Here is a 27,906-nt window from a genome sequence, read left to right on the forward strand (position 1 = left end):
TGTGACAGTTGTCAAAACTAGGAAACTGGTTGCCATTAAACAGAAACAATCTAATTAAAAAAATTCTATCGGTAATTTTCTACAGTAGATAATTCTCAGTATAATTTTAATCTGATTGGACAGAATTAAACACGTGATCAAATATCTTACTATAGGATTGCAAGTTAAAATCATCAAAAAATAATCAAAACAAATATTAAAAAGCAAATAAAAAATATGGAACATAGGTAAATTGAAGACTCGAAAAAAAAAAAGGAAATGTCTACTGAAAAACTGTGAGAACAATTGGCAGACTCTGAGAAGATATAACAATGAGAATATCGAAAAGGAATGGGTAAACATAAAAACCAGCTTAATATAAACTGCAGAACAAATAATAACAGAAAAAAAAAATAGGTGAAAATTAATTCGATACTTGTTATTGACGGCAAAAATGGAAGGAGCATAGAAACAAACGAATGAATCAAAGCGGGGAACAGGGTGTGTTAGAAAAATCACCATTTAAAGACAAAAACCAAAAAAACGCAGACAAAAATACATGAAGCGGCAATTAGAGCGGTGATAATATATTGGTAGAGGAGCTCAAGCGGGGATTTTGTATGTTACTCGAGCGCGTCAGAAAATCACATGGGAAAAACTTCGTACCCTGTAAATGTACCCCTACCCCCTTCCACATATGGACTCAATACAGAGGCGTGCGTTTGGGGCAGTCATTAAAAAAAACCAACAGTAGAAAAACTCGAAAACGTCCGATTAAAACGAGGCAAGTTAAGTACCTACATGAAGAACAGTGTATATTTAAAAAAATCAGAAGATTTGAGACGGACGTAAGGAAATGGGCAAGTCACAAAGTTTCATATAAAAGCGAATATTCCGCGAAATAAACTTGGTAAATAAACTAGATGGTAAAACTGAAAAATCTAACGAATGATACCAAATACGACTCCCCACGGAGGGGAATGAGGGTAACCATCCGTAAAAGTCAGAATTTGCCCAATCTCAAGCCTTTTAATTCCTGTAAAGTTAAAATTTTGCTTCCTCTGCGGCTTTTTCTGCTTAAGTATACATAGTTTTTTTAAGATAATACCACCATAATTCGGTTTGAACTTTCTATGAAATGAGGAGGTTTCCGGACAAGGGGCACATAGGCCTATGTGCCCTTTTTCCGGTAATCATTTTAAATGAACGGCCATGTTTCAAAGAGTAACTCTACAAAGTTTCATTCCTGTATCTTTGTTCTATAATGCGTGGGAGATTTTTGAATGCAAGTTGGTACACCTGTTTTGGGCAATATCATATGGTGTATGTTGACAACAAACTGTTGACGGTCTCTGCTTTGTTATTGAGTTCAAGATTACGATTTACTTTAGGTAAACTAATAAGAGTATTCATTTCTGTCATGGAAGGTGTTGGTATTATTAAAAAGAAACGTAAAATTTATTCTCATGAAAGTGTGAAACGTGAGTGTTCTAAGAAGAGAAAGTGTAAAGGAGAGTCATACATCAATCGTTCTCAGATTGAGGTTATGGCAAAGGAGTTTTGTATTGTAAGTAGCTGTTGCTTGGACAGTTGCTGTAGTAATATCGATGCAGACTGTCAGTTACAACTTTACGATACTTTTTATAGTAAATCTAAATCACTTCAAGATGCCCATTTGGCTAGTTGCATGAAAAAATCTGACAACACAAATGTCAAGACACACCAAAAGAAACCTCGTGTAAATGTGTGGTCTTATGTGATTAATATCAATGGTCTACAACTAAAAGTGTGCCAAAAGTTTATTTTATTATTATTTCAAATTTCAGTGAAACGTGTCAGAATTATTCAGTCAAAAATCTTAGAGGGCTTAGACTTTGAAGAGAAACGTGGCTTACATAAAAATCGCCCTCATAAACTGACTGAGGATGTCATTGACTTTATGGGATCTCATTTATCATCTATTCCACATGACAAAAGCCATTATTGTGCAGAGAAAACATCCATTTTGTATTTTGAAAACCCAGAATTGGGCGTGAAAGACCTTTATAGAAGTTTTCAAGAATATTATCAAGACAAGACCGGGCGGAAACTTAAAATGTCCTATGTGCATTATTTTAGAACTTTTAAATCTCATTTCAACTATGGGTTTAGGGCCCCTAAGACAGATGTTTGTGATTTCTGTTCTGAAAGTGTGGAGAAACTGAAGCGAAACCCCTTAGACGAGTGTAGAGTCCAGTTCGAACTACACAAAAGAAAAATAAAGAGGCGGCAGTACTGGAAGAAACATTACATTGAACAGTCAAAGACAGATCTCTGGTAGTCTTAGAATTTGACTACGGTCAAAACTATCCTATCCCCAAACTCAACGTAAACAGCCAGTTTTACAAAAGAATGTTGTGGCTATATGCTTTTAATATTCACAATCACAAAGATGATTCATCCTATTTCTATTGCTTTATGGAAACACAGGCAAATAAGAATGCCAATTCTGTTGTGTCATTTTTGTTCCACTGTTTAAACAAAATTTTTGTTAAGTATCCTGATGTAAGAAATATAGTTCTATTATCAGACGCAACAGGTGGCCAAAACAGGAATGCAACTTTACTTAAGTTTTGTTCTTGGCTTTCAAAAATTCGTAAGGTTACAATAACACACCTTTATCCTGTTAGAGGCCATTCATTTTCACAGTGCGACAGGAACTTTGGGATAGTGCGCTCTAGTATTAAGAAAACAGAAAAGATTGGAACTGCAAAACCTTGGCTAGAAGCCATTGTAACATCAAGACAGAACCCTTCCAACTTCGAGATGTTAATGGACCGATCCATTATAAAAGACTGGGAGACAGCCTTGGCTCCTTTTTTCAAAAAAATTCCAGTTTCTATTCATGAAAAATTCACCATCATGAAGTATGTGATGATAAAGTTCAATCCAAATGGAACAATCCTCACTTCTAAAAACTACCACCCAGCATTCACTCCCTTCCAGTATATGAACAGAGTGAGCATTGAAAAATTAGAAGAAGTTCAACCTTTGACAGTTCCTTTTCCAGAAGTCAGTGAGGCAAAGATTAAGGATGTGAGAAGTTTGTATAAACATTTGGACATAAATAGTTCTGAATGGCTTGAGTGTATGCTTAACGAGAAACAGTAAATGAGGCTACTTTAATATCTTTTCCTTTCAGATTTCAAATCAATGTATTGTTTTTTAATAGACCTTAGTATAGTATACATATTGGAACATTTATAATGTTATTTTCTATCTGAATTGTATAAAAAAAGTTTTCTAATATAGCCCGATATTGATTTATAGTACTTTGTTATGATCAATAAAGGAATAGCTGTGTAATTCTAAAAGATGTTAATATATTTATTTGTTCTACCCATGATCTCACAGTACAGTTTGTAGAAAATAACCTTAAATAACACAAAATAAATGAAAGTTAAAATAATTTGCACCAAAAAAGTCTATTTCCGGAAGAAGGGCACATAGCACTCATATTTAGACATTTAATTGTATTCATGAATATATTACATACTACTAAAGGAGTTTAAAAAACTGTAGCTAAGGTTATATAAATTATGTAAAATATTATCACACAGACAACTTCATAAACGTGATTAAGTTAAATAAAACTTAATTTTAAATTGGGTTTTTCTCAAAACCATCATTTTGGCTATGTGCCCTTTGTCCGGAAATGTCCTCAAATATAGTTTTTTAGTGATATTCACCAAGCAAAGGTGTAAACACTATAGTGACGAGAGGGATATGTAGATTCTTTGTGTCTCCAAAAGATCTGGCTGAAAAGAAGTGGTGGATTTCATTACTAAGGTAAGAAAATATAGTGCAGAAAAAGAACTGAATTTATCGCCCGTGGGGGACGGCTTACAAATTATGCCACCTAGCCCAATAAATGACCGTTTTGGAGTGTAATTTCCAGGGGCAACTCCGGATTGCATGAAAATTTGGATTTAGGTTCTACTTACCCTCCACTTCAAAGTTGAACTTGTGCCGTTGTTTGCTTTTACTTGGGGGGTGACATTTACCCCTTCTCGGGGGGTGAAAAACGCGTGTTTAAAATAAGGCCGGAAATGGATAGATTGACTTATTTTAAGCACCTTTTGTTCTATAAAGTTTTTTACGTAAGTCAATACTTTTTGAGTTATTCGCGATTTAAAATGTTGATTTTTCGACAAAAAAACTACGTTTTCAGACAGTTTTTCCCAAATAACTCAAAAAGTAAATATTTTATCGAAAAAAATATTTTTAGCAAAAGTGTAGCCTATAAAAAAACGAAAAAAATGGTGTACCAGTAAAGTCTACAAATTGAGTAGAAGCAAAGTTGTAGCTCATGAAAAATACGTTCTTATTCGTCTAATTCCAAATCGAATAATTCAACGCGAAATCACCGAAGAAAGAGGCGTTTTTCGGGAAAACCTTATTAATATTTTTAAAGTATCGAAAAAAAGCTTATTATTTGTTTTTTACAAGTTTACAGCATCAAAAATAAATGGTTACACTGAAAAAAAAGTTGGCCCCTTTTTTTGGTAAAAAAATCGTGAAAACCTTCCTCTCTTTAGCACCCTAAATGAAATTAATCGTTTTACTTTACCATCTATTTTAACTGTATGTGTATTGTTTATATGATCTGTAAGTTTGATTGGTTTGAAGTGCTTATTTTTAAAAACATTTGGTTTTATAGTAAAAAAAAATTTTCTAAAAATTTTTGAAAAATTTCATTTTTTCAAAATAACTGAAAAAGTATTAGTGATAAAAAATCTTAAAGATTAAAAAAATATAGGTTTTGCTATTATAAATATGCTAGTTTCATTTTGTTTCTCCGTAAGACAAAAATTGGTTAAGATATGGCTGTTCAAAATTTGCATACACTCCTGATTAGTGACCAATTCAAGCTTTCTCAATTATAACCCTTTCAAAAATAATCACTTTAAACCGGTGAGACTGACAGATCATATAAAAAATAGATAGGTAAGTAAATTATTTGTAAAGCGGTAGCGATTAATTTCATTTGGGGAGCTAAACACGGCGAGATTTTCATGAGTTTTTACAAAAAAGAAGAGGGCCAACTTTATTTTGAGCGTAACTCGCTTATTTTTAATGCTAAAACTTTTGTTAACAATTAAAACAAAGCTTTTTATAAACACTTAAAAAAAGTTTAAATTGGTTTTTCCCGAAAAGTGCTTAATTTTTAGGTGATTGAAGTATTCGATTTGGAATTAGACGAATAGGAACGTATTTTTCATGAGCTACAACTTTGTTTTTATTTGATTGATTTACTTATACACCATTTTTTTGGGTTTTTTATAAGCTACACTTTTGCTAAGGATATGTTTTTCGATATAATATTTACTTTTTGAGTTATTTGCGAAAAACCGTCTGAAAACATAGTTTTTTTTGTCGAAAAATCAACATTTTCAATGGCAAATATCTCGAAAAGTATTGACTTACGTAAAAAACTCTATAGAACAAAAGTTGCTTAAAATTAGTCAATTTATCCATTTACGGTCTTATCTCGAATGTATGTTTTTTCACCCCCGAGAAGGGGTGACTGTCACCCCCCAAGTAAAAGCAACCAACGGCACAATTTCAACTTTGAAGTGGAGGGTAAGTAGAACCTAAATCCAAATTTTCATGCAATTCGGAGTTGCCCCTGAAAATTACACGGTATCGCCGAATTTCCCGTTCATTTACTGGGCTAACCATGAAAAGCACTTTCGACATATCGCACCCTCAGTGCAAGACTGCAGTAAGTCAAAATAAGTAAGTTTCGAGATAAAGACGATTTTGTTTATTTTCGTGCTAATATCGGTGAAATTAAGACACAAGTTTTAAGAAAAATTAACATTTGATTATGATTTTGCATGCTTTTCAGCCTATATTACATTAACCAAAAATAGAAATTTAAATAAAATAATATTAATGCAAAAAAAATTAGGAATTTCAAAGTTACAACACTTTTGCACGGAAAAATTTTTAATCACTACATATTTAGTATTAGAATTTCAAAGTTACAACAGTTTTGCACGGAGAAAATGGTAAAAAGTGTAGACACATTTTATTTTACAGTAAAACCTGTGTTACCGGCCACCTGCCAACATCGGCCACCTGTACAAACGGCCAGTTTAAAAATTCCCCAAACCAATTATGTATATCTAAACTACAAAAACTGGCAATACCGGTCACCTTTCTATATCGGCCAATAGTTCTTTCATATTTAGTGGCCGTTGCTGACAGGTTTTACCGTAGTTGTTGTCCTCTTCTCGTACATCATCTTGTGCCAAAATATTTTTTATAAAAACTGTGGTGGGCTTCTGGTATCATACCCGAATGGCATAAGTATACCAAATCTTTCTTTTTGGCCATTTGAATTTTTGGCTGTTCTTTGACAAGTTTTCTGAGAATAGATATTTTTGACCTCTCAGTATCGTCAATACACAAGTTTTAAGATAACTGTTTTTCCTTTCATGAGAAAAAATACTTTTTAGTCGTAAATAACTAGTCTTAATTAATGTGGTTTTAATCCAATCTAACAAATAAATGGTCAAACGACATCGCACACATCTTATGGAAAATAAATATAATATCACACAAAGGACATAAAATTTACATGAATAGATTGGTCTCGAAAATCTTTGTTTATTTTCCAGCCGTTAATGGATTACGTAGATGCGCTGTATATTAAAATTAAACACCACAGATATAGATATTAAAATAACAAATATCTTACTTTTTTCATTGCTTGTTATTGCTTGTTATCGAATCTGTTGCAATGTTCCGTGCAAAACTGTTGTAACTCTGTTACATTAAAGTTACAACAGTTTTGCACGGAACTTATGTTCAAAAACGCAAAATAGTTAAACTGTTGTTGTTGTAATATTTAGCCCATTAAGCATTTGAAAGTTACTAAAGTTTTACAGGGGATATATATGCATGTTTACAATCGAATTCCATGATACTTCATTTTCATAAAATTTTGAGTTACTGCAGTCTTGCACTGAGGGTGCGAATCATATCCTCTCCATGTCAACCCTCTCAGCGGATAGTAAGAGTAGCGTGTGTTAACTTGGGAAACTTAGGAAACTAAACAGAAGGGCAAAACATAATGAACAATATTTTATTTACAATACACTTACCTCCTGTTCGATAAAAACCTTTAAATCATCCAAATTTGGCATCGATATACTATTTTTGCGTCTCATTGGAGGTCTAACTGTGTCTCTTTGTATCACGTCATCAGTCTTATCTGGGCTTGAATTATTGTCATTTCTACTTTTCGAATCCATTTCTGAATCTAGTAAACTAAGGTTTTCTGTAGATGGGGCGGCCAAAACTATTTTTGGTATTTCTTGTGGAACCTTGTTGTATTTTGTAGCATTTCTATATTTTTTCCGATCCATTATTTACAACGGTTAAAACTAGAAAGAAAAAAATCCATTTGTGAATTTGTTAATGAGTTTCAATATTAATATTAGGTAATAAAATATCTTTAGCACATATCAACAGAATACTAATGACAAATAATGAGGAAACAATATTGCTACAAAAACATAACACATAATATTATTTACATAAAAATTTAATATTACACAAGAAGTTTCCGGAAATGATATTTTATTTAGCTTATCTTAATCTTATTTAAATTAAAAATTAACTTATCCAGAATTTAACCATACGCATCTCACTCCTTTTAAGTGGAAAATTCGTTCATGCCAGATATCATTATCAATAAGCCAATCTTATCCACTGCTGGACATAGGCCTCCTCAATTCTTTCCAGTGTTCTCTATAATACTGAGCCGCTTGTAGCCGGTTTATTCGCGGATTTTTGCGTCAGTGTTAAAGCCTCTGCTCTGTGAATTGAACTTTTTATAATATGGCTTAGTTTGCCAAATGCTGACCATGTCAGGCCTATTCGCCTCTGATTATGTCTGCTTATTTGATCTCGTGTCCCAGATATTATTTGTAAGTTACTGTGTGTTGTATTAGTCCAGAAAGCCACTGCGCATTCGCTAGGAAAAATATTCTAATTCGGATTCTTTGCACAGTCTTACTCCAACAGGACTCATTTTAACAAATTTGCATGTTGCCAGGACCAAAAAGTGGTCAAAAATTTTTTAAATGTTTTTTTTTGTTTTTTTCCTAAAATTATTTTTTTTGCACGGAAAAAAGTTTTTTTAGGTTTTTTGGATCATTCCAAAGAGAAAAGGTCTTTAGTGACTTTTCTCTAAAAATGATAGTTTTTGACATATAAGCGATTAAAAATTGAAAAATTGCGAAATCGGCCATTTTTAACCCTCAAAAACTATGTGAAAAGCTGAAAATTTGAATGTTGCCAAGGTAGGTAGATATTCTTTAAACATCGATTGATGAAATCCCGAAGAGTTTTTTGCAATACAATATTTAAAACTCCTTTGTTTTTTAATTGTTAATCAAGCGTGCACGACACTATTTTCCACCGACAGTATGGTGCAAATGAAAGAAATAAATTCGTTATTTCGTAAACCGGCGACTCTAAGGAAAAATCCCGAAACAGGTCGATTTTTATTTTTAAATTGTGATTTTTGGATTATACTATGTATACTATTTTTTGTATAATCCAAAAAATTACAATTTAAAAATAAAAATCGAACTGTTTTAGAATTTTTCCTTAAAATCGTCGTTTTACGAAGTAACGAATTTATTCCTTTTATTTACACCATACTGTAGGTAAATCCACTCATTAGGAGATTCGTTGTAAGTTTAGTTTTCTCAAAGTTTACTTTTAATCCTACTCCTTCATAGAAATTGTATTTTGTAAATTGTCCGCTATTCATACATCATCTGCAAATCTTAGATGATTTAATCTTTCTCCATCTATATTAAACATATTACTATTGATAAAGAACACTCATTCGTATTTTGTGAGGTTATAAAGAAGAAAAAGAATGAATTTTGATCATTCTAGATATCTAATTGTTTTAATTTTAAGATAATTACTTTTTTTCAGGAGATTATACATACACAACAGGAATGTATTTATATACAGGGTGTCCCGAAAATATTGGCCATAAATTATACCACAGATTCTGGGGTCAAAAATAATCAATTTTTTTCAATCAAAATCAATTTTTGCCAATATGTGGCGTTCTTATGGCAGGAACATCTTAAAAAAATTATAGTGAAATTTGTGCACCTCATAAAAATTTTATGGGGGTTTTGTTCCCTTAAACTCCCCTAAACTTTTGTGTATGTTAACATGAAATTATTAGTGTACTACTATGTATTGTAGTATTAGTTAAACTCAGTGTTTTTAAAACTTTTTTGCCTCTTAGTACTTTCTCGAAAAGCCAGTTTTTATCGAGATATTTTGAATATATCGCACCTTGAAAACCATAGGGCAGTAACTGCAAAAATCATAATATCGAGTTATGAGCATTTTAAGTTTTTGTAAAGTTAATTTTATTTCCTGTAGTTCCAAAAATTAAACTACAAACCTGATATTTGGTATAATTGTCTTTAATTTTGCATATTTTTATATAAATTAAGAAGTACATAAAATTTGCTAAAATTAATAGGTATTTTAGCACATACGGCCATATGGTTTTAAAAAATATATCAATTTTCGCAAATGACGCAGTGAAAATGCATATCAAATAACAGTTTTTTTATTTAAGATTGTACTTATTTATTACAAATTTTTAGTGTTAACACTTAATCAAAGTGTTACATATTATAATCTGTCTGTTCGTCTTCTATTGTTGCATTGGTCACTTGTAAATCTGCATAAAACCTATGATAGTGCTCTTGAATAACATTAGCCTTACATAGTGAGAGTCTACATCTTGTTTTTTGAGATTGCATATTCCTGGTGGATGCGAATATGCTTTACTTAGTTCCATCTTAGCCACCATCCGTCGTTGTTTTTGCCTTATATTAATGGTTCTGAACTCTGTATCGTTAAAGCTTGCCTTAACCTGAAACTTATTTTTAAATGTCTTCTCCACCTAGTTCATCTTATGTCATTCCAGACGACAGACGACCTGATTTCCTTCTTCGTCAATGTTATAATTATTCCCCATTTCCTTACATCGTTTTTTAAAGTCCAATATATCCGATGTACACCTTTCATTAATTTTATATAAGGTTCACCTGTTTTTTTCGCTGTTTGAACTACTGTGAACCATTGCGCAGCCACGTAAATTGGTCATCTTTTAAAGCCTTTTTTTGTTTCTCAATCAAAGAATGCACGTTATCTACCGTATTTTGGGAGTGACCCGTTATCAAAAATTTGTGGGTAATTTTAGGTATGTTTTCAATTTCTGTACTGCGTATTGATAAAGATAGACAATATACTTGTTCTTATTTCGCCCATAGTAGTTATCTGAGTATAATAATATTTCTTTTTCCCTGGCATGGTTCCTCAGAAATTGTAACAGGAACTATTTCATTTGAATCACGATTAGCAATTCGCTCGAACCAAAGACAGAAGTGTCCTGCATTTGTGGTCCGGTAAAAAATTGTGAAATTAAATAATGTTGATAATCTGCTTTTGTAATAAAATAAAGAGACTTCGCCTGAAGGCGTCGCGTCGGTAGTAATGATTGTAAATCAAAACAAGAAATGATGCAATTGTTGGATTTTGCAGATTTTAAGTCATTTATTTCTCTTTCCTATTGAGTTCCACTTCCTGACGGTGAGTATTATAGACTGTTTCTAATCTCGATCTATCTAATTAATTTCTGTAACTTTCTCACAGCAAGCAAAGGTATTTTTAGGCTTAAAGGAGTGTTTATTAAATTCTGTGTGAAATATGGTTATCATCGTAGCGTAATTTCCGAACACCGAAACTTTTTCTTTGCAAAATTTTATATAATCGCGATGAATATCAGCAAGAGTTTTGTCATCGCTGACGAATTATCTGGTAGTTTGTTTCCTTAGGTAGTTAGATTTCACTCTAAGAATGGACTCAATGCAAATCATTTTGTTTTGTTTCACGACTTCGTTGATTCTTTTTCCATTCTTATGAGTTCCTCGCTTTTCTTTTGGGATAAACCCATCTGCAGTACGACGTTGTATATTAATTTGTTATAGTCTTGTCGCTTATTTCCAGTGTTGCAATAAAATCTCTCTGCAGCACTCGTATGTTTTGTTGCATTTACAAGATTTTTCCTTAGTACATCTCGCTTTTATTTTACGAGCGTGGGTCACATTTTGCACATATTGCCATATAGATCTAAGTTTTTGTTCCAATTTTAGAACCGTAGAGCATCAACTGCAGATAATGCCTGATGGTATAAAAAGAAGAATCGATTTTTGATAAAAGCCATAGGGATGTATCTTTCTGGTGCCGAACTTAAAAATTTTTTGCAGATTCTGCTATATAGCATTAAAAAATAGATTTTTTTTCCTATTAGACTGCATTCAAAGGTCATTTCATGAAAAATTGCAGTTATTGCCATATGGTTTTCAAGGTGCGATATATCAAATCCACCACATATTTGTACCCGTATAATGGTTAAGTACGATTATAGAGACCTGGTAATAATATGAAAATTTAGTTATTAGGATTTACATTTTTAGGTATATTTTGAACCATATTAAACAAGAAGCCATATCTCGTTAAAAGTTGCCTTATAGAAAAAATACTATCAGGCAAAAAACTTTTAAAAACACTGTGTTTAACTAAATTTTGTATAATGCCCCTTTCTGTTACTTTTTCACAAGTTGTGTTTCATTGTGCCTTGAAAAACCGCACTTTAAGCATTTCTTTTTATTTAAATTGCTACTAGGCTGATTAACTTTGATTTTTGCAATGCTTTGGTTGCATATATTTTCTTCAGTTAAGGCTGCTTCTTCAGCTTCGCATAACTTGATAATGTCTTCAATCTTTGATGAATCTGGGAGAGTTCTGCATTTTTTTCTCATGTTAGCATCAAAAAGTGACTCTATGACATGATCGGCTAGAAACTGATCGTAACAACTTGAGCATGGATCTATAAGTTGGAACAATTTGACTTTTTCTCTATAAAAAGAGGAAAAATATTCTCCTTGCTCTTGCTTTCTGTTCATGAAGTGACTTCGTCTCAAGCGACCATTCTCCTTCTTTTTAAAATATTCTTCCAATTTATTTAGTAGATTTATGTAATTTGAGCCACTTTCTTTATCAAATTTTATTACTAACCGGATCATATCTGATATACCTTGATTGAAATATGATTCAAGAAGAGCTAATAATTTTTTATTGGGAGCGTCTTCTACGTTTTGAAAGGATATATATAATTCTCAAATTTTCGTCTCCAGTCCTTGAACTGTAAGTAAGTTAAGCTTTCTACCAATTTTTCAGGACCAGCCACGGCATCTGATAAATGTAAGTTGTAGTTTATACTGTTAGTCAACGTTTTTGAACTCTCAGCCTCTTCCACTATTGAAGATGTTGCTGCGGGGTTATCAGTCGAGACAACAGTAGTTTTTGATAAAAGTACTTGCATCATATCTTGCAAAGATTTGATTCTATCTTGTGTGGAACTTACAAAATGTTCGAGATTTGTAATCCGATCATTAGAACTCTTTTCTTCATTAAAAGACATACTGGTTTTGGTCTTTCTTTTTGGCATCTTCTATTTTGTATGTTTTAGAACTGCGCCATGATATGTTCGTTAAATATATTTTATTTAATGACCCTGACAATCAACAAACTAAACTAACCTAAGTACATATAAGTATAAAGCTAAATATATATTAACTATAACTATAATACTCCTACATTACCGCAATACTAGTGTAGGTAATTGGAATGTACACAAACGTTTGGGGACTTAAACGAACGAAACCCCCATAAAATTTTTATGTAAACATATTAAAAAAGAAGCCGGATCTCGATGAAAACTGGCTTATCGAAAAAATGCTAAGAGGCAAAAATGCTTTAAAAATATTGTGTTTAACTAATGGTATCACAATAATAATTTAATTGGAACATTCACAAAAGTTTGGAGGGCTTTAGGGGAACAGAACCCCATAAAATTTTTATGGGGTATATAAATTTCACTGTTGTTTTTTTAAGATGCTCCTGCTATAAGAATACCACATGTCTGTTTTCAATAAAAAATCTCTGAGAGTTTTCGATATATGACAAAAAATCAAAAGAGGAAGTTTCCAATCTAATAGCATATAAAATAATATTAAAAATACTCTACATCCCACCAGATTGAAAACAATGGGAACCTTCTAACTGCACGACGGGGTTTGTCCTAGTTGGGTCAGAGAGAGCATCATATGTGCCTCCTGATGAGAGACTAATAAGTTTCGAAACCGGTAGAGGTGCTTGCTGCACTCTCTGATTGAACTAGAATGTAATGCAGCTGTAGTTTCGTGTTACAACGAAATTGAAAATAGTTATTCATTTTTGAAAAAAAAAAATCAATTTTCATTTTGTAGCTTCAAAGGGCTGTAACTTTTTTTGTGTGCACAATTGTATATAGGTAAATAAGGTTCAGTCAACCTATTTTTGATCCCAAAATCTGTGGTATAATTTTTGACTAACATTTTCGGGACACCCTGTATAATAAATTTCAAAACAAAAATTCTCAATACTTACTTCAGCATTGGTTGTATTAATATTAGGTAGGTACCATTTTCATTAGTATAATTACTATTAAATAAAATTGAATTTGTTGAAAAACCATGCTAGTTAAGTAAAATATTAACCCAGTAATTTCGACCGTGCACGTGTAGCCACGTAATTTTTTTATACACGTGTTCACTTGTTCAGCAGGGTTAAAAAGGTGTTTGAAAAAAAATTAATAATGTTTGTTTATGAACCTATTTATTAAAATCGAATGCGATCAATTTCAGGACATGCATATAAAACAGTAGGTTCTTGTGCATTGGAGGAGAACTTTAGACAAAGCCATAAGAGAAAGAAATACGTCAGGTAGAAAAGCCATTACAATGTTAAACAATATTTTATGGGACCAATCCACCAGTAAAGAAAACAAAAAGAGGATATAATATGTGACTATAGTGAAAAGTATTATGGTATTTCGTATTACTCTGTATACAACTGCGAGGTATGGCCACTGAAAGAAAGAACACTGGCAACGCTGAGAGCAACGGAAATGAATTTTCGGAGAAGAGCTATAGGAAGATTTAGAAGAGAAAGTAATACCAACGAACGCATTTAGAGAAATAATGTGAATCAAATGAAACAATCACGGATGATTTATCAACAAAACAACTTATCTGGTTCGCACATTTAAAAAGAATGGATGAACAACGAATACTAAAGGAAATATTAAAATGTCAACCAGAAGGAAACAGAAAATGAGGTAGATCGAGAAAAAGTGGAAGCGAAGGAATCGACAAAGAGCTGAAAGGAAGAAACATAGAGGAGGATCAACTATTTTCAGTGGGAAATAAGCCACAATTTTATAAAAAAAATGATTTCATTAACGTTTCGAAGCCCAAATCGGGTTTCGTTGTCAAAATACAAAATACTACTAAAATAAACAAACAACAACAATGTGGTTGCTAAGTAAAAAAAATTTTTCTAATAATTTATTTAATTTGACTCATTTATATTGGCGTATATTATATATTTTAAAGTAGAAGACTTTAAAATGATATCGCCAATATTTATGAGTTGCGTTCCTGGGACGACTTTACTAAAAGATAGTTCATTCGATTACATGAAATCAATCCCAACTCAAGAATATCCGTCACAAGAAAATCATAGCATGTGATCTGTCTTTAAAAAGACAACCAAATGCAAGGATGACAGTAAAATTCTCGCGTTAGAGATTCCATAGTAAATCACGAGGGAAATCCAGGAAAAAACCTCGTGATACTATCCCGACATTTTAAGTATTTGGTCTTACATTTAATTTACTTTCAAAAAACTAATAGTCGAGGAAATGAAGCTGAAAAAATGGCAAAACCTCGCAGTTTTTTCGTCCAGCATCGATTTGTACAAAAACTTAAGAGTAGGCTCATTACACCCTTTAGTTCATTTTCTATATTGAGCCGTTGTACGCTTTTGGTTTTGTAAGGGTGAAAACTACCCCTAATTGTAAAAAATTATAAAATAACATTTTAAACTTTAATATTGTCAACATGTGGTTCTTATTACTTATATAATGAACGTTTTATGCTTTAAGATATACTATCATAATATTTCAACCCTTAAAACCACCCTTGTTGGAACTATATAATAAATTTACTTATCCTAAAAGAATAATTTAGGCTTGCATCGATTTACATAAAAATTTGTGATTAGGATCATCTCACCCTGTACTTCATATTCTATATCATGCTTAAGGGCGTTGATTATTTTTAGGGGTGTAAACTACCCCTTATTGTCAAACATTATATAAAAACATTGTAAACTTTAATATGGGTCAAATTTGGTTTTGATTGGTTAAATAATGATTATTTTATACTTTAGGATATAATATCATAATATTTCAACCCTTAAAAACCACCCTTAATAACATTACAGTTTTTATAAGTAGATATTTTAATAGGTCTATACAGAAAAAAAAGTAGAATTAAAGAATTACAAAAACATTTATTTACACAAAAATACGAATTTACAAATATGTACAAATACAAATACAAATAGTTTTTTAGTCATCTTCCAGTATACGAACCGGTTCTGTGGTATTATACATACATTGAAAATTATCCATAAGCGGACTATCCGAATTTTTCGAAATAAAAAATTGGTTTTATAAACATAGCTCCTTCATTTTTGGCGGTGAAACGTTTTTTCAAAAACGACTTTGTAGGATTTTTAAAGAGTTATAAGACTGTGTAAACTAAATTCCGTAACAGCCCTCAGTTTTTAATTAGAGTGGGTTTAAAGGGCTCGAATAAGGGGGTGTTTACGCGTAAATAGAGGTTTTAAACAGCTATATCTCGCTAACTGTTCACTGTAATGAAAATCTATGTAAAAGAGAATTTTAGTTATTAAAGAAGCTACAATTTAGTAATCTATCATTTTTTTCGTATCTCCATTCGGAGATATTTTGAAGTAAAAGGTGAAAAATGGGAAATTCTAAAAAATTAATTTTCCTTTAAACTCCAATTATTATAAAATTAGGCCATATAAATAGGTCAAACTTCTTGGGTGTATTGATAATACAAATATAAAAGGAATTACAGAAAGGTGAAGACCAGTTTTTAATCAGGATGGTAGTTAGGGGGTTGTTTGCACTGATTTTTTCATAGAGAAAAGCAGGTACCGATATTTTTTTGATTAAGCGAAATCGCTTAATTTCCAGGATAGAAACTTTTTATTATTTGTTTTGAAAGACCTAACTGTATACTTGAAAAAAGATTATTTAAGTTTTCCTCTAAAAATGCAAAGTTTTTCCGTTATTTTACTTTGAATATTTCAAATTATGCATTTGACGAAAAAAGCTAACTTTTAACATGCCGTATCTCGGTTTCTATTGGTCTTAGCGATATTCCAGAAAAATAATTTGGTTTGTGTTACTAAAAGATACAATTTTGATATATACAGTTTTTTTTATTGAATGCATATTTTTCGAGGTATTCTCAAAAAAACCCTCTAAAAAAGTCGATTTTTTCATCGAAAAACTTACTTTCAAGCGCGAATAACTCGAAAAATATTAGTTTTACGAAGAAAATGTAAAAAACATTTTCTTCTTATAACTACTTTTTACATCGATTTACATAGTTAAAATGTAATAAAAAATTCCCGCCCCTGAGATGGGGTGGCAACCTCCCCCAAGATTTTAGCGTACAGCGGCATGATATAGAAAATGATCCTAGGACTATTCCCTACCTTCTGCGAAAATTTCAAGTAAATCCATGCTGGACGAAAAAATTGCGAGCCAAAATGCTTCCTTTCCTCGACTATAATACCAAATTCTGACTTTAATATGTTTAAATTATAAATAAATTATAAATAAACATATTAAAGTCAGAACTTGGTATTAGTTTTTTGAAAGTAAATTAAATGTAAGACCAAATACTTAAAATGTCGGGATAGTATCACGAGGTTTTTTCCTGGTTTTCCCTCGTGATTTACTATGGAATCTCTAACGCGAGAATATTACTGTCATCGTTACATTTGGTTGTCTTTTTACATCAATACATGGACAGATCACATGCTATGATTTTTTTGTGACGGATATTCTTGAGTTGGGATTGATTTCATGTAATCGAATGAACTATCTTTTAGTAAAGTAATCCCAGGAACGCAACTCATAAATATTGGCGATATCATTTTAAAGTCTTCTACTTTAAAATGTATAATATACGGCTGAATTGCCAATATAAATGAGTCAAGTTAAATAAATTATTAGAAGAATTTTTTTACTTAGCAACATTTTTGTTTATTTTAGTAGTATTTTGTATTTTGACAACGAAACCCGATTTGGGCTTCGAAACGTTAATAAAATCATTTTTTTAACAAAATTGTGGCTTATTTCCTATTGAAAATAGTTGATTATAAAAATGCCACAAGGAAATAGCTTCAGAACAACATCTTCTTCTTCTTCTTCTTTTGCCCTTTAATTCGTCCAATTCTGAACATAGGCTTCCCCCAGTTTCCTCCATTCGCTTCTGTTTAGTGCTTTCTGTTTCCAGTGCGTTCCTCCCATCTTTTTAATGTCGTCTCCCCATCTCATCTGGGGTCGTCCTCTTGCTCTCTTTCCTGTCCATAGTCTCCATTGTTGTATCATGCTATTCCACTCATTGTCCGTTTGTCTAGCGTTATGACCTGCGAAGCTCCATTTTAGCCTGGTTATATGTTGGCCTGCATCTTTGACTTTTGGTCTATTTCTGACCCAGTTGTTTTGCTTTTTGTCTGTCAATTTTACTCCTAACATTGCTCTCTCCATGGCTCTTTGTGTCTTTATTATTTTATCCATGTTTGCCTTGGTCAAGCTCCATGTTGGCATGCGTATGTGAGAATTGGGAGTATGCACTGGTCAAACACTCTTGTTTTTAAGTATTGGTGTATTTTTTTATTCTTTAGGACCCATTTTAATTTTCCAAATCCTGCCCAGGCTAATCTGACCCTTCTTTTTACCTCCGGTGTTTGGTTTTCCTTATTTATTTTTATAATCTGTCCCAAATATATATAATCATTAACCGCTTCTATTGTGGTGTCGTTTAGTATTACGTTTCTATTGTCTTGTGTGTTTGTCATTGTTTTTGTTTTGGCAAAATTCATTTTTAGACCTATTTGTTCGGATTCATTTACTAGTTAGGTTAGCATGGTTTGTAGTTCTTCAAAACTTGATGCTATGACTACTACATCGTCTGCATATCTTAGGTGGTTTAGTTTCTTTCCATTTATGTTTATTCCCATGTTTGTCCATTCCATTGTTTTGAAAACATCTTCCAGTGCTAATGTAAATAGTTTAGGAAAAATAACATCTCCCTGTCGCACTCCTCTGTTAATTGGTATGGGTTTTGTGGTTTCTTCCAATTGTACTGTCATTGTTGTTTTCTTATATATTATGTATTAGCATTCTGTATCTGGAATCTATTCGACAGTTGTTTATAGCTTTTTCTATTGCCCACATTTCCACGCTGTCAAATGCTTTTTCGTAGTCAACGAACGCTAAGTGCAGATCTATATGGTATTCGTTAGCTTTTTCTATTAGTGTCCTTATTGTTAGAAGATGGTCAGTGGTGCTATATCCCTTTCGGAATCCTGCCTGCTCTACTGGTTGATACGAGTCCAATTTGTGTGTTAGTCTGTTGTTGATAATCCTCATGAATAGTTTATACGTTTGCGACAGCAGTGAGATGGGTCTGTAATTTTTTATGTCCTTTCTGTCGCCTTTCTTAAATAGCAGGATTGTAAGACTTTCGTTCCATTCGTCGGGTATTTCTCCTTTATGTAGACACTGATTAAACAGATTTCTTAATGTTTGTAAGATTTCTTCTTTCCCTTCTTTCAACATTTCAGCAAGGATTCCATCTGGTCCTGGTGCTTTGTTGTTCTTTAATTGTGATAGTGCTGCTTCTATTTCATAGTTTTCTATTTTTGGTAGTGTTTCTGAGTTTACATTCGTGATTGTTTTCTTGATATATTCCTGAGTGTTGAAGTTTGCGTCTTTCTTTGAGGTGTATAGTTCTTTATAAAACCTTTCTACTTCTTCTGATATCTTATCTTTTCTCCTCTCTTCCCGTCCTGTTTCATCCTTTATTGAAATAAGTAGTGGTTTCCCTAAATTTGGTCGTAAGCATTTTAGGCCCTTATTTCTCTCAATTACTTTCTCGATTTCATTTTCAGTGTTTTTTCTTAGATCCTCTCTGGTTTTTCTTCTAATAAGTTTGTTTAGTTCTACGTATTCTACTGTGTTTCTTTTGTTTTCGCTTATTAGTTTTCGTCTACTTTCCATTAATTTAACTGCCCCGCTACTTAATCTATTTTCTTTTGTTCAGAACAACATAGAGGCGGACTTATGGAACAAACGGGCAAAGTGGCGATTGGAAGTCAAAAATCGGTGGAGAACGTTATAAACCGACCATGTAGTAGTAGGAATAAAACTTAAACAATTAAATATGATTTAGGAATTTTAATTTTTTTTAATGTTCAGTAAATGTACTCCTTTGTATAATAGTAAAACTTGTTAAGCCAATTATAATGTAATCAAAGACAATTAAAAATTTATGTAAGGTCACGTTTACGTAAATTAGTCTTTGCAACAGCCAAATTGAACAAGTGACTGAGACAAAAAGTACCTATAACAATTGCCATTTCCATAACGATCTAAAGTCACTGTTTTTTATTATTTACTACCTAGAACAAATCCATTTTTAATACAACAAAATGAAAGACTATTATAGTATTGTTATTTTACATTCTATTGTTAGCAACCGTGTATGGTACTAATTTAATATATATTTATATTGTTCTTCTAATAGGCCAGGGCGCATCTGTAAAAATACATATTAGTACATTTGGATGTTGAGAGGTGACTCTCATGATAATAATATTTGAGTTATCCTACAACTCAAAAAGGTCCGGAACATTGTTTAAATAATCAAATTGTCAAAAAATTAAGGAAAAATTCGATTTTCTTCTTCATTTTTTGATTATTACTTTAAAAGTATTCATTTTCCAGAAAAGTTGCATTAACATAAAAGTTGCGTAATTAAATTTCCTACAAGATAAAATTAGTTAAAAATCTTAAAACTTGTCAGCCTTGTTGAAAAACAGCAATAATGGCCAAAAAACCATAAGAAAACAAGTATTCGCATTTTACGTTTTTCAACCATTTATGCTACACTCAGGACCTTCATATTTCAACCAGAAAAACTTTATGATATAATAAATCAATAGTATAAATTTTATTGAGATCAGTTTAACAGATTTTGCAAAATAAATTTTGAAATCCAGCTTTCGCAAAAAAAATTCATTTTTTCAAAATGTTGCAGGACTGAAAATAAAGCAGAGAGCAAGTTGAATTTTTTCTTACATATACAAGAATACTGTACCTTTCATTTGCAAGTTGCAAAATTAAAATGGGGTAATTACCACGGCATCAGGAATTTTTTAAAATAAACATTAATTTTTGGTGCTACGCCTAGGACAGCGGATACGTTTGCTCTGATTGGGCATTCCAATGACCTTTGATAATTATTGATAAATTTTAATTTTTAGTATATTTCGATATAAATAAATAAATTTGTTTATTGCAAAATAAAAACACATACTCTGTCCTTTGAAATAACACTTTTTTAGCAAAAACTTTCTTTGTTCTTATATTTTAACTTAGAGAATGAAAGTTTATTATTTTTAAACATATGCAATTGTTTAAACAATATTTCACCAACAATAAACAAATTAGTTTGATTTTTGTGGAATTAAAATATTAAAATACAACAAAATATAGAGTAAGAAAATAATATATTAAATAAAGATTGGAAGAAATTTTGGTGGAAATCAACTTGTGTGGATCGAGCACCGCTGTTCTGCGCGTAGCACCAAAAATTAATGTTTATTTAAAAAAATTCCTGACGCCGTGGTAGTTATCCGATTTTAATTTTGCAAATTGCAAATGAAAGGTAAAGTATTCTCCTATATGTAAAAAAATTCAACTTGCTATCTGCTTTATTTTTAGTTCTGCAACATTTTGAAAAAATGAATTTCTTTTGCGAAAGCTGGATTGCAAGATTTATTTTGCAAAATCTGTTGAACCGATCTTAATGAAATTTACAGTATTGCACTGTATCATAAAGTTTTTCTGAATAAAATATGAAGGTCCTAAGTGTAGCATAAATGGTTGAAAAACGTAAAATGCGAATACTTGTTTTTTATGTTTTTTTTTTCGCAATTATTGCTATTTTGCAACAAGGGTGACAATTTTTAAAATTTCTAACCTATCCTATATTGTGGGAAGTTTAATTGCGCAACTTTTTTGTTAATGCAACTTTTATCAGAAGCGAATACATACTTTTAAAGTTATAATCAAAAAACGAAGAAAAAAATCAAATTTTTCCTTCATTTTTTGACATTTTGATCATTTAAACAATGTTCCGGAACTTTTTGAGTGGGAGAATACCTCAATTATTATAATATGAGTTAATTACAAGCAATTTCTGCAAAAAAATATGAGTCACCTCTCAACGTCCAACGTCCATCTCAAAACAGATGCGCCCTGGACTATAATGGTTTACCGTTGGTTTTAAATATGAACAAAACCATTTGATGTGCTTCATTTTTTTCTGATTGTGTCTAATATTTTGAAGATTTTCTTCTTATTATGCCGTCTAATAACGAAGGTTGGTAATCACTTCTTTGAACGCTTCCCTGTCTTTTACCACGTCAAAGATGTTCAACACTGAGATTAGTTTAATCTCTTATATTTCTCGGCCAAAATTTCTTCTTTCTTCCCTCTACTCTTCCTTTCATGATGACGTGTAGCAGAGAGTATTTATCGTGACGAAGTATGTGGTCCAGATACGATGTTTTTCTTATTTGAATTGTGTTCATAAGCTTTCTGCCATGTGCAATTCATCTTAAAACTTCTTCCTTTGAGACTTTTGCAGTCCAAGGAATTTTTAGAATACGCCTATATAGCCACGTTTCGAATGTCTCTAATTTTTTTACGTATTGGGCTCTCAGAGTCCAACTTCTACCCCATATAGTAGTGGCATCCAAACATAAAATTCGATGAACCTCAATCTAATAGCCTTACACAGTTTCTAATTTGTAAACATTGGCTTGTATTTTAGAAATCATTTTCGAGCTATTTCTAATATTTTTGAAGATATAACGACTAACATTATTGTAAAAACTGTTATAAAAATCAGAACCATAATGCCGAAGTATGCTGCGAGCGAAGACTCATCGTTTTGCTAGCAACATTAATTAAATAATCCCTTTTAACATTCTATAGTGTCGTTCATAAATATGATGCTCGTGGTATAGTCTAGGTGCCAAATAGAGGTCACCGTGCGTTTTTCAATTCTGATGGACAAACTCAATGGTTTCTTATGGATTTTTGGCTGCTGATTACGAATTTCGGGGGTGTATTTCGATCCGAGTGGTCAAAAATTGTTATAAACAATTTAATGGTTTATAAGGCTCTGGCTCATAAAATAAAATAGATAAAAAAATGTTTCAAGTAAAATTTGTTGCTTAATAAAAAATGAAGGAAAAAACGTTTACTAAACTTAAATCCAACAATTATAACTCAAGATATTGCAAAATTAGTGCACAATACAAATTGCAAATTGCAAAATAAGCATTTTTAGAAGCTTTATCATTCCTAACTCGGCTTCTATAAATGCAAATAAGCCTTAGAATACCTCATTTTAAAGCTTAATTAGTAGGCTTCCAAACAAAGTTTCTTAAATTACTTTATCTTCATTTGTTTTAAAGTTATACCCGTTTGAATTTATAATTTTCTTTAAAAAATTATTCATTAATTTGTTTATAAGGGTTTCAAGCAAATTTGAGCTTTAACATTTATACTTTAATTTAGAGGAACTCAAAAGAAACACTTTGAGCTTACGAAAATGTCTGTAAGTTGTTTTTTGGCCAAGATATCGATATTTTGGCTACGAATTTCATTATTTACTTGACTGTGAGCCAATCTTGCGCCTAGTAGCGCGCCATTAAAATATCGATATATTTGCCAAAACCACACTTACGAACATTTTAATAAGCTCAAATTGTTCCTTTTGAGTTCTTCTATGATTATTGTTAATTAAAGTATTATTGGTTACAGCTCAAATTTGTTTGAAATCCTTATAAACAAATTAATGTGTATTTTTTTAAGAAAATTATAACTTCAAACGGGTATAACTTTAAAACAAATAAAGATCGAGTAATTTAACAAACTTTGTTTGGAATCCTATTAATTAGGCTTTAAAATGAAATCTTCTAAGGCTTATTTGCATTCGAAGAGGCCGAGTTACGATCGATAAAGTTAAATGAATTTCGTCACCTACTCGACTGTGAGCCGATCTTAAGCCTCATATAGAGCGCCATTAAAATATCGATATCTTGGCCAAAAATATATTTCGAACATTTTCCTAAGCTCACATTGTTCCTTTTGAGTTCTTCTATCATTGTTGTTGATTAAAGTATGATTGTTTATAGCTCAAATTTGTTTGAAACCTTTATAAACAAATTAATGTACAATTTCTTTAAGAAAAGTATTACTTCAAACGCGTATAACTCTAAAACAAATAAAGATAAAGTAATTTTACAAGCTTTGTTTGGAAGCCTATTAATTAAGCTTTAAAATGAGAGACCCTCTAAGGCTCATTTGAATTCGTAGAAGCCGAGCTACGATTGATAAAGCTTCGAAAAATATTTATTTTGCAATTTGCAATTTGTATTGTGCACTAATTGTACAATATCTTGAGTTCTAATTGTTGGATTTAAGTTTAGCAAACGTTTTTTCTTCGCTTTTTATTAAGGAACAAATTTTATTTGCAACATTTTTTTTATCTCTTTTAGTTTATGAGTCAGAGCCTTATAAACAATTAAATTTTTGAACAATTAACAATTTTTTGGCCACTCGGATCGAAATCCACCCTCGAAATTCGTAATCAGCAGCCAAAAATCCATAAGAGACCGTTGAGTTTGTCCATCAGAATTGAAAAGAACACGGTGACCCCCCCTGGCACCTAGACTAGTATATCGTTCCTCCTCCTCAACATTCATTGAGCCCTTGCCAGGGCGTGGGAGACACTAAATATTGTTTGCTTCCTGTTTTCATTGGCTGCGATCCCGTACCAAATGGACCGTTTCATGTACGAATTTTCCCATTTTCTTCATTTGAACTGCCCATAGAGCTGGAGATATTCCTTTTGGTCTTTGGTCTTTTACCTTTCCTTTTATTATTAATAGTTCCATGGTCCCCGTTCTTCTGGATCTCTGGCCGAAGTAATTTAGGTATGCTCGGTTTAATTTTTTTTCTTAATAGACCTTTTTTATATGAAATTCCTCAAGAATTGACATATTGGTTCGGTGTTACATCCAAAACAAGCGAAGAATTCCTCTGCAGACCACATTTTAAAGGCTTCGATATTACTTCTATTTTGCTTCTATCGATTTTGTTGAGGGGAGCATCTTTCAGCTGGTTACGTGGCAGGGGGAAAATATGGGCATCGACCAACCTGACCTTAGTATTCCTTGTTATTGTTCGATCTTTCCATATTTCTAATTAGTGCAGTAACTGAAGGTGGATATGAGCTATTACCTCCGATTTCGTTGAACTTCCATCGATTTGCATGAAAATTAATGAGTGGTTAGAGGAACAAAGGTGATACAAGGAACAAAGTTGATATGGTGCCAACTTGCGCTTTTACCCTGGGGGTGGATGCCACCCCTTCTTGTGGGCGAAAATTATTTTATTAAAAATAACCCCATAATTCGATAGAGGGACAAATTCTAAACAAAATTTTTTATATAAAGTTATTAAAATAAATTAAAACTTTTTGAGTTATTAAAGATCAAAGATTTCAAATTTTAGTGAGAAAAATGACTGTTTTTAGCAGATTTTTAATAGATAACTCAAAAACTATAAATTTTTACAAAAAAGTTGTTATTAAATTAACTATTTAGATGGGAAATAAGCCACAATTAAATTGAACAAAATAATTTTATTAACGTTTCGACGCCCAAATCGGGTGTCGTCAAAATACTAAATATCGTTAATAAAATTATTTTTTCAATTTAATTGTGGCTTATTTCCCATCTAAATAGTTAATTATAAAAATGCCACAAGGAAATAACTTCAGAACAAAAAAAGTTGTAATTACCAAAATTGAAGCTAATAAAAAATTAAATAAACTCCTTACTAGAAAAACCTTTTAGTGTTAAATAAAAATGAGTTATAGGTATTAAGTGAGTATAAGTGAGTCATAGGAAAGTAGGATTGCACCAAGGCTCTGTGCTTAGTCCGTATTTATTCTCATTAGTTTTGGACCAGATAACAGCGAAACTACAGGGTAACATTCCATGGTGCTTAATGTATGCTGATGATGTCGTGTTAGTAGGAAATAGTGAAAGAGACTTAGAACAAAAACTAGAACAGTGGACACGAGCTCTGGAGGAAAAAGATTTAAAACTTAGTAGGACAAAGACAGAGTGTTTGGAATGTTCATTTAAAGATGGAGTTGCTACAAATAAAATGGTATCTTTGGATGGTGAACTGATTGTAAAAAGCAATAGTTTTAAGTACCTTGGATCGGTATTACAGAGTAATTGAGAAATAGATGGAGATGCATGCAATAGAATTAGGGCTGGATGGATGAAGTGAAAAGAAGCGAGTGTTGTGTTGTGTGACAGAAAAATTCCAATGAAGCTGAAGGGAAAATTCTATAAAACAGCCATAAGACCGGCTATGATGTACGGAACTGAATGTTGGACAGTGAAAAAGAAAGAGTAACAACGAATGCATGTGGCGGAAATGAGAAGGCTTAGATGGATGAGTGGAGTGACAAAGAAGGATAAAATTAGAAATGAGTATATTAGGGGAAGTCTAGGTGTGGCACCAATTGATGCCAAAATGAGAGAGCATAGGATAAGATGGTTTGGTCATGTTCAACGTCGAGACGTTAATCACCCAATACGAAGAATAGCTGAAGTGCAGATTCCTGGAAGGAGTAGGAGAGGAAGACCAAAGAAGACCTGGGGGGAGACGATAAGGCAGGACATGTTGGTAAAGGGGATTGACATTGATATGACCCAAGACAGAATTGTGTGGAGAAACGTAATTAGGGAAGCCGACCCCGCATAGGGATAAGGCAAAGAGAATGATGATGAAAAGTGAGTTATAGGTAATTGAATGTAAATTTTTTTGTCGTGTACCCAAATCTAAATATTCAAGCTTAAATACCGGGAAAATGATGCATTTTATAACATAAACTTATGAAACATTTGTCAAAGTACTTAGAAATATCTATCAAATGAGCTCCAGTACAAGTTGATAGCATTAAAATTTATGCTCCAAAAATTTTTCAAAATTTACCTTTTCAATATTTTTTCAAAAAATGTTTTGGTTTTTCTTAAATAACTCCGTTAATTTTTACGACATCAGATCCAACTAAAAACAGTTTAAAAGTTAATTCTGAGGGCTATTAAACCACGTTAAACTTAATATTTTAAACCCCCTACTTTTTTAAAAATAAAAGGTTAAATGGCCCCGGTTACATGGTTCTCGCAGCAAAATTTAAGATTTAAACGTTTCTATCTCGGTTATGGTTTACCCTATAGAAATAGTAAAACAGGTAAAATATTTGATACAGAAAACCTAAAATTGCGTTATATACCATTTTTTACGTATATTGAGTATTTTTAAGAGTTATTATCAAAAGAAAATAAAAATTACGGTAATTTTAAAAATTCTGATTTTTTTAAATTATACCTTTTTTCCAAAAATATGTATTCTAAACCGTTCAAAATTGTTCAAACTTTATATAATCAATTTTGCTTACAATTTATCCCTCTGTCGATTTATCGTATTACTTTTAATAAAATAATTTTCACCCTCGGGAAGGGGCGGCATCCACCCCCAGGGTAAAAGCGCAAGTTGGCATTATGTCACCTTTGTTCGGCAAGGTATCCTCTAACTACTCACAAATTTTCATGAAAATCGATGGAGGCTCAACGAAATCGGAGGTGAAAACCTTCAGTGACTGCACTAAATTCATTTAGGTGTTGATAGTTTTCGCTCAGATGGCTCGGTCGGTCAGATGGCTCAGTGGGCTGAGGCGCGCTCCTGGTCCTAATAATTGACGTCAGAGCTCAATAAAAGAGCTCATTTCTTTTAAAATAATAAACTATCTCGGTAAATATGATAATGGTTTTGCGGTGACAAATTATATAATAAAATTGATTAGTATTCAGGTTATTCATAAATAATTATTATAATTCACGTCACCTTGGTACAAAATTTCTAACGATGACTTGAATAGCTAGTGATTTCTTTATGAATTGATTTTAAATAACCACGTTGTTATTGTTTTTGTTACAGATATAGGCTAGCGGCAGGCACCCCCAAAATGACCAGGTACTGACCACAGAGAGGTGAATGGGCAATTGTATGTTTTTGATGGTGCTGAAAACGAAAATGAGATTTATTTTGAATATTATGTGGGGGTACATTGTCAAAGTCGCAATTTTACCCTAAAAATAAAAAAATTAAAATTACGTTTTTTTGCGTTTACCTCGCTACAACTCTGGTCGATTTTACTGTTTTTTTTTTCTGAAATTTTTGCAGTATATAACTCTGAAGGCAACGGTACCTGTTTCAAGCTTTTATTCTCATCCTGATGAAGGTTATGAATTTTTCAAAGAAAAAGGTGCGGATTTGTACAATGCAAAGTTTAATCGCAAAAGTCGAGTGACGAAATTTAAAATTTAGCCTTTTAATCACGTTTATGTTACAATAGAGAGTACAAAGAAGTTTTCTGGAAAATTTTAGATCAA

General features: G+C 32.0%; 1 protein-coding gene across 4 annotated transcripts in view; it reads right to left on the reverse strand.

Annotated features, from left to right (window-relative positions):
* Positions 1–27,906, reverse strand: part of LOC126892435 (myogenesis-regulating glycosidase) — a 130,889-nt gene that overhangs the window by 56,684 nt on the left and 46,299 nt on the right. For all 4 annotated transcript variants that reach the window (XM_050661965.1, XM_050661963.1, XM_050661964.1 and 1 more), the window contains exon 2: positions 7,131–7,412. In XM_050661965.1, the coding sequence (XP_050517922.1) occupies positions 7,131–7,394 (264 nt within the window). In that variant the 5' untranslated portion in view covers positions 7,395–7,412. The remainder of the gene's footprint in view (positions 1–7,130; positions 7,413–27,906) is intronic.

This window comes from Diabrotica virgifera, chromosome 9 (genome assembly GCF_917563875.1).
Source record: "Diabrotica virgifera virgifera chromosome 9, PGI_DIABVI_V3a".
Lineage (NCBI taxonomy): Eukaryota > Metazoa > Arthropoda > Insecta > Coleoptera > Chrysomelidae > Diabrotica > Diabrotica virgifera.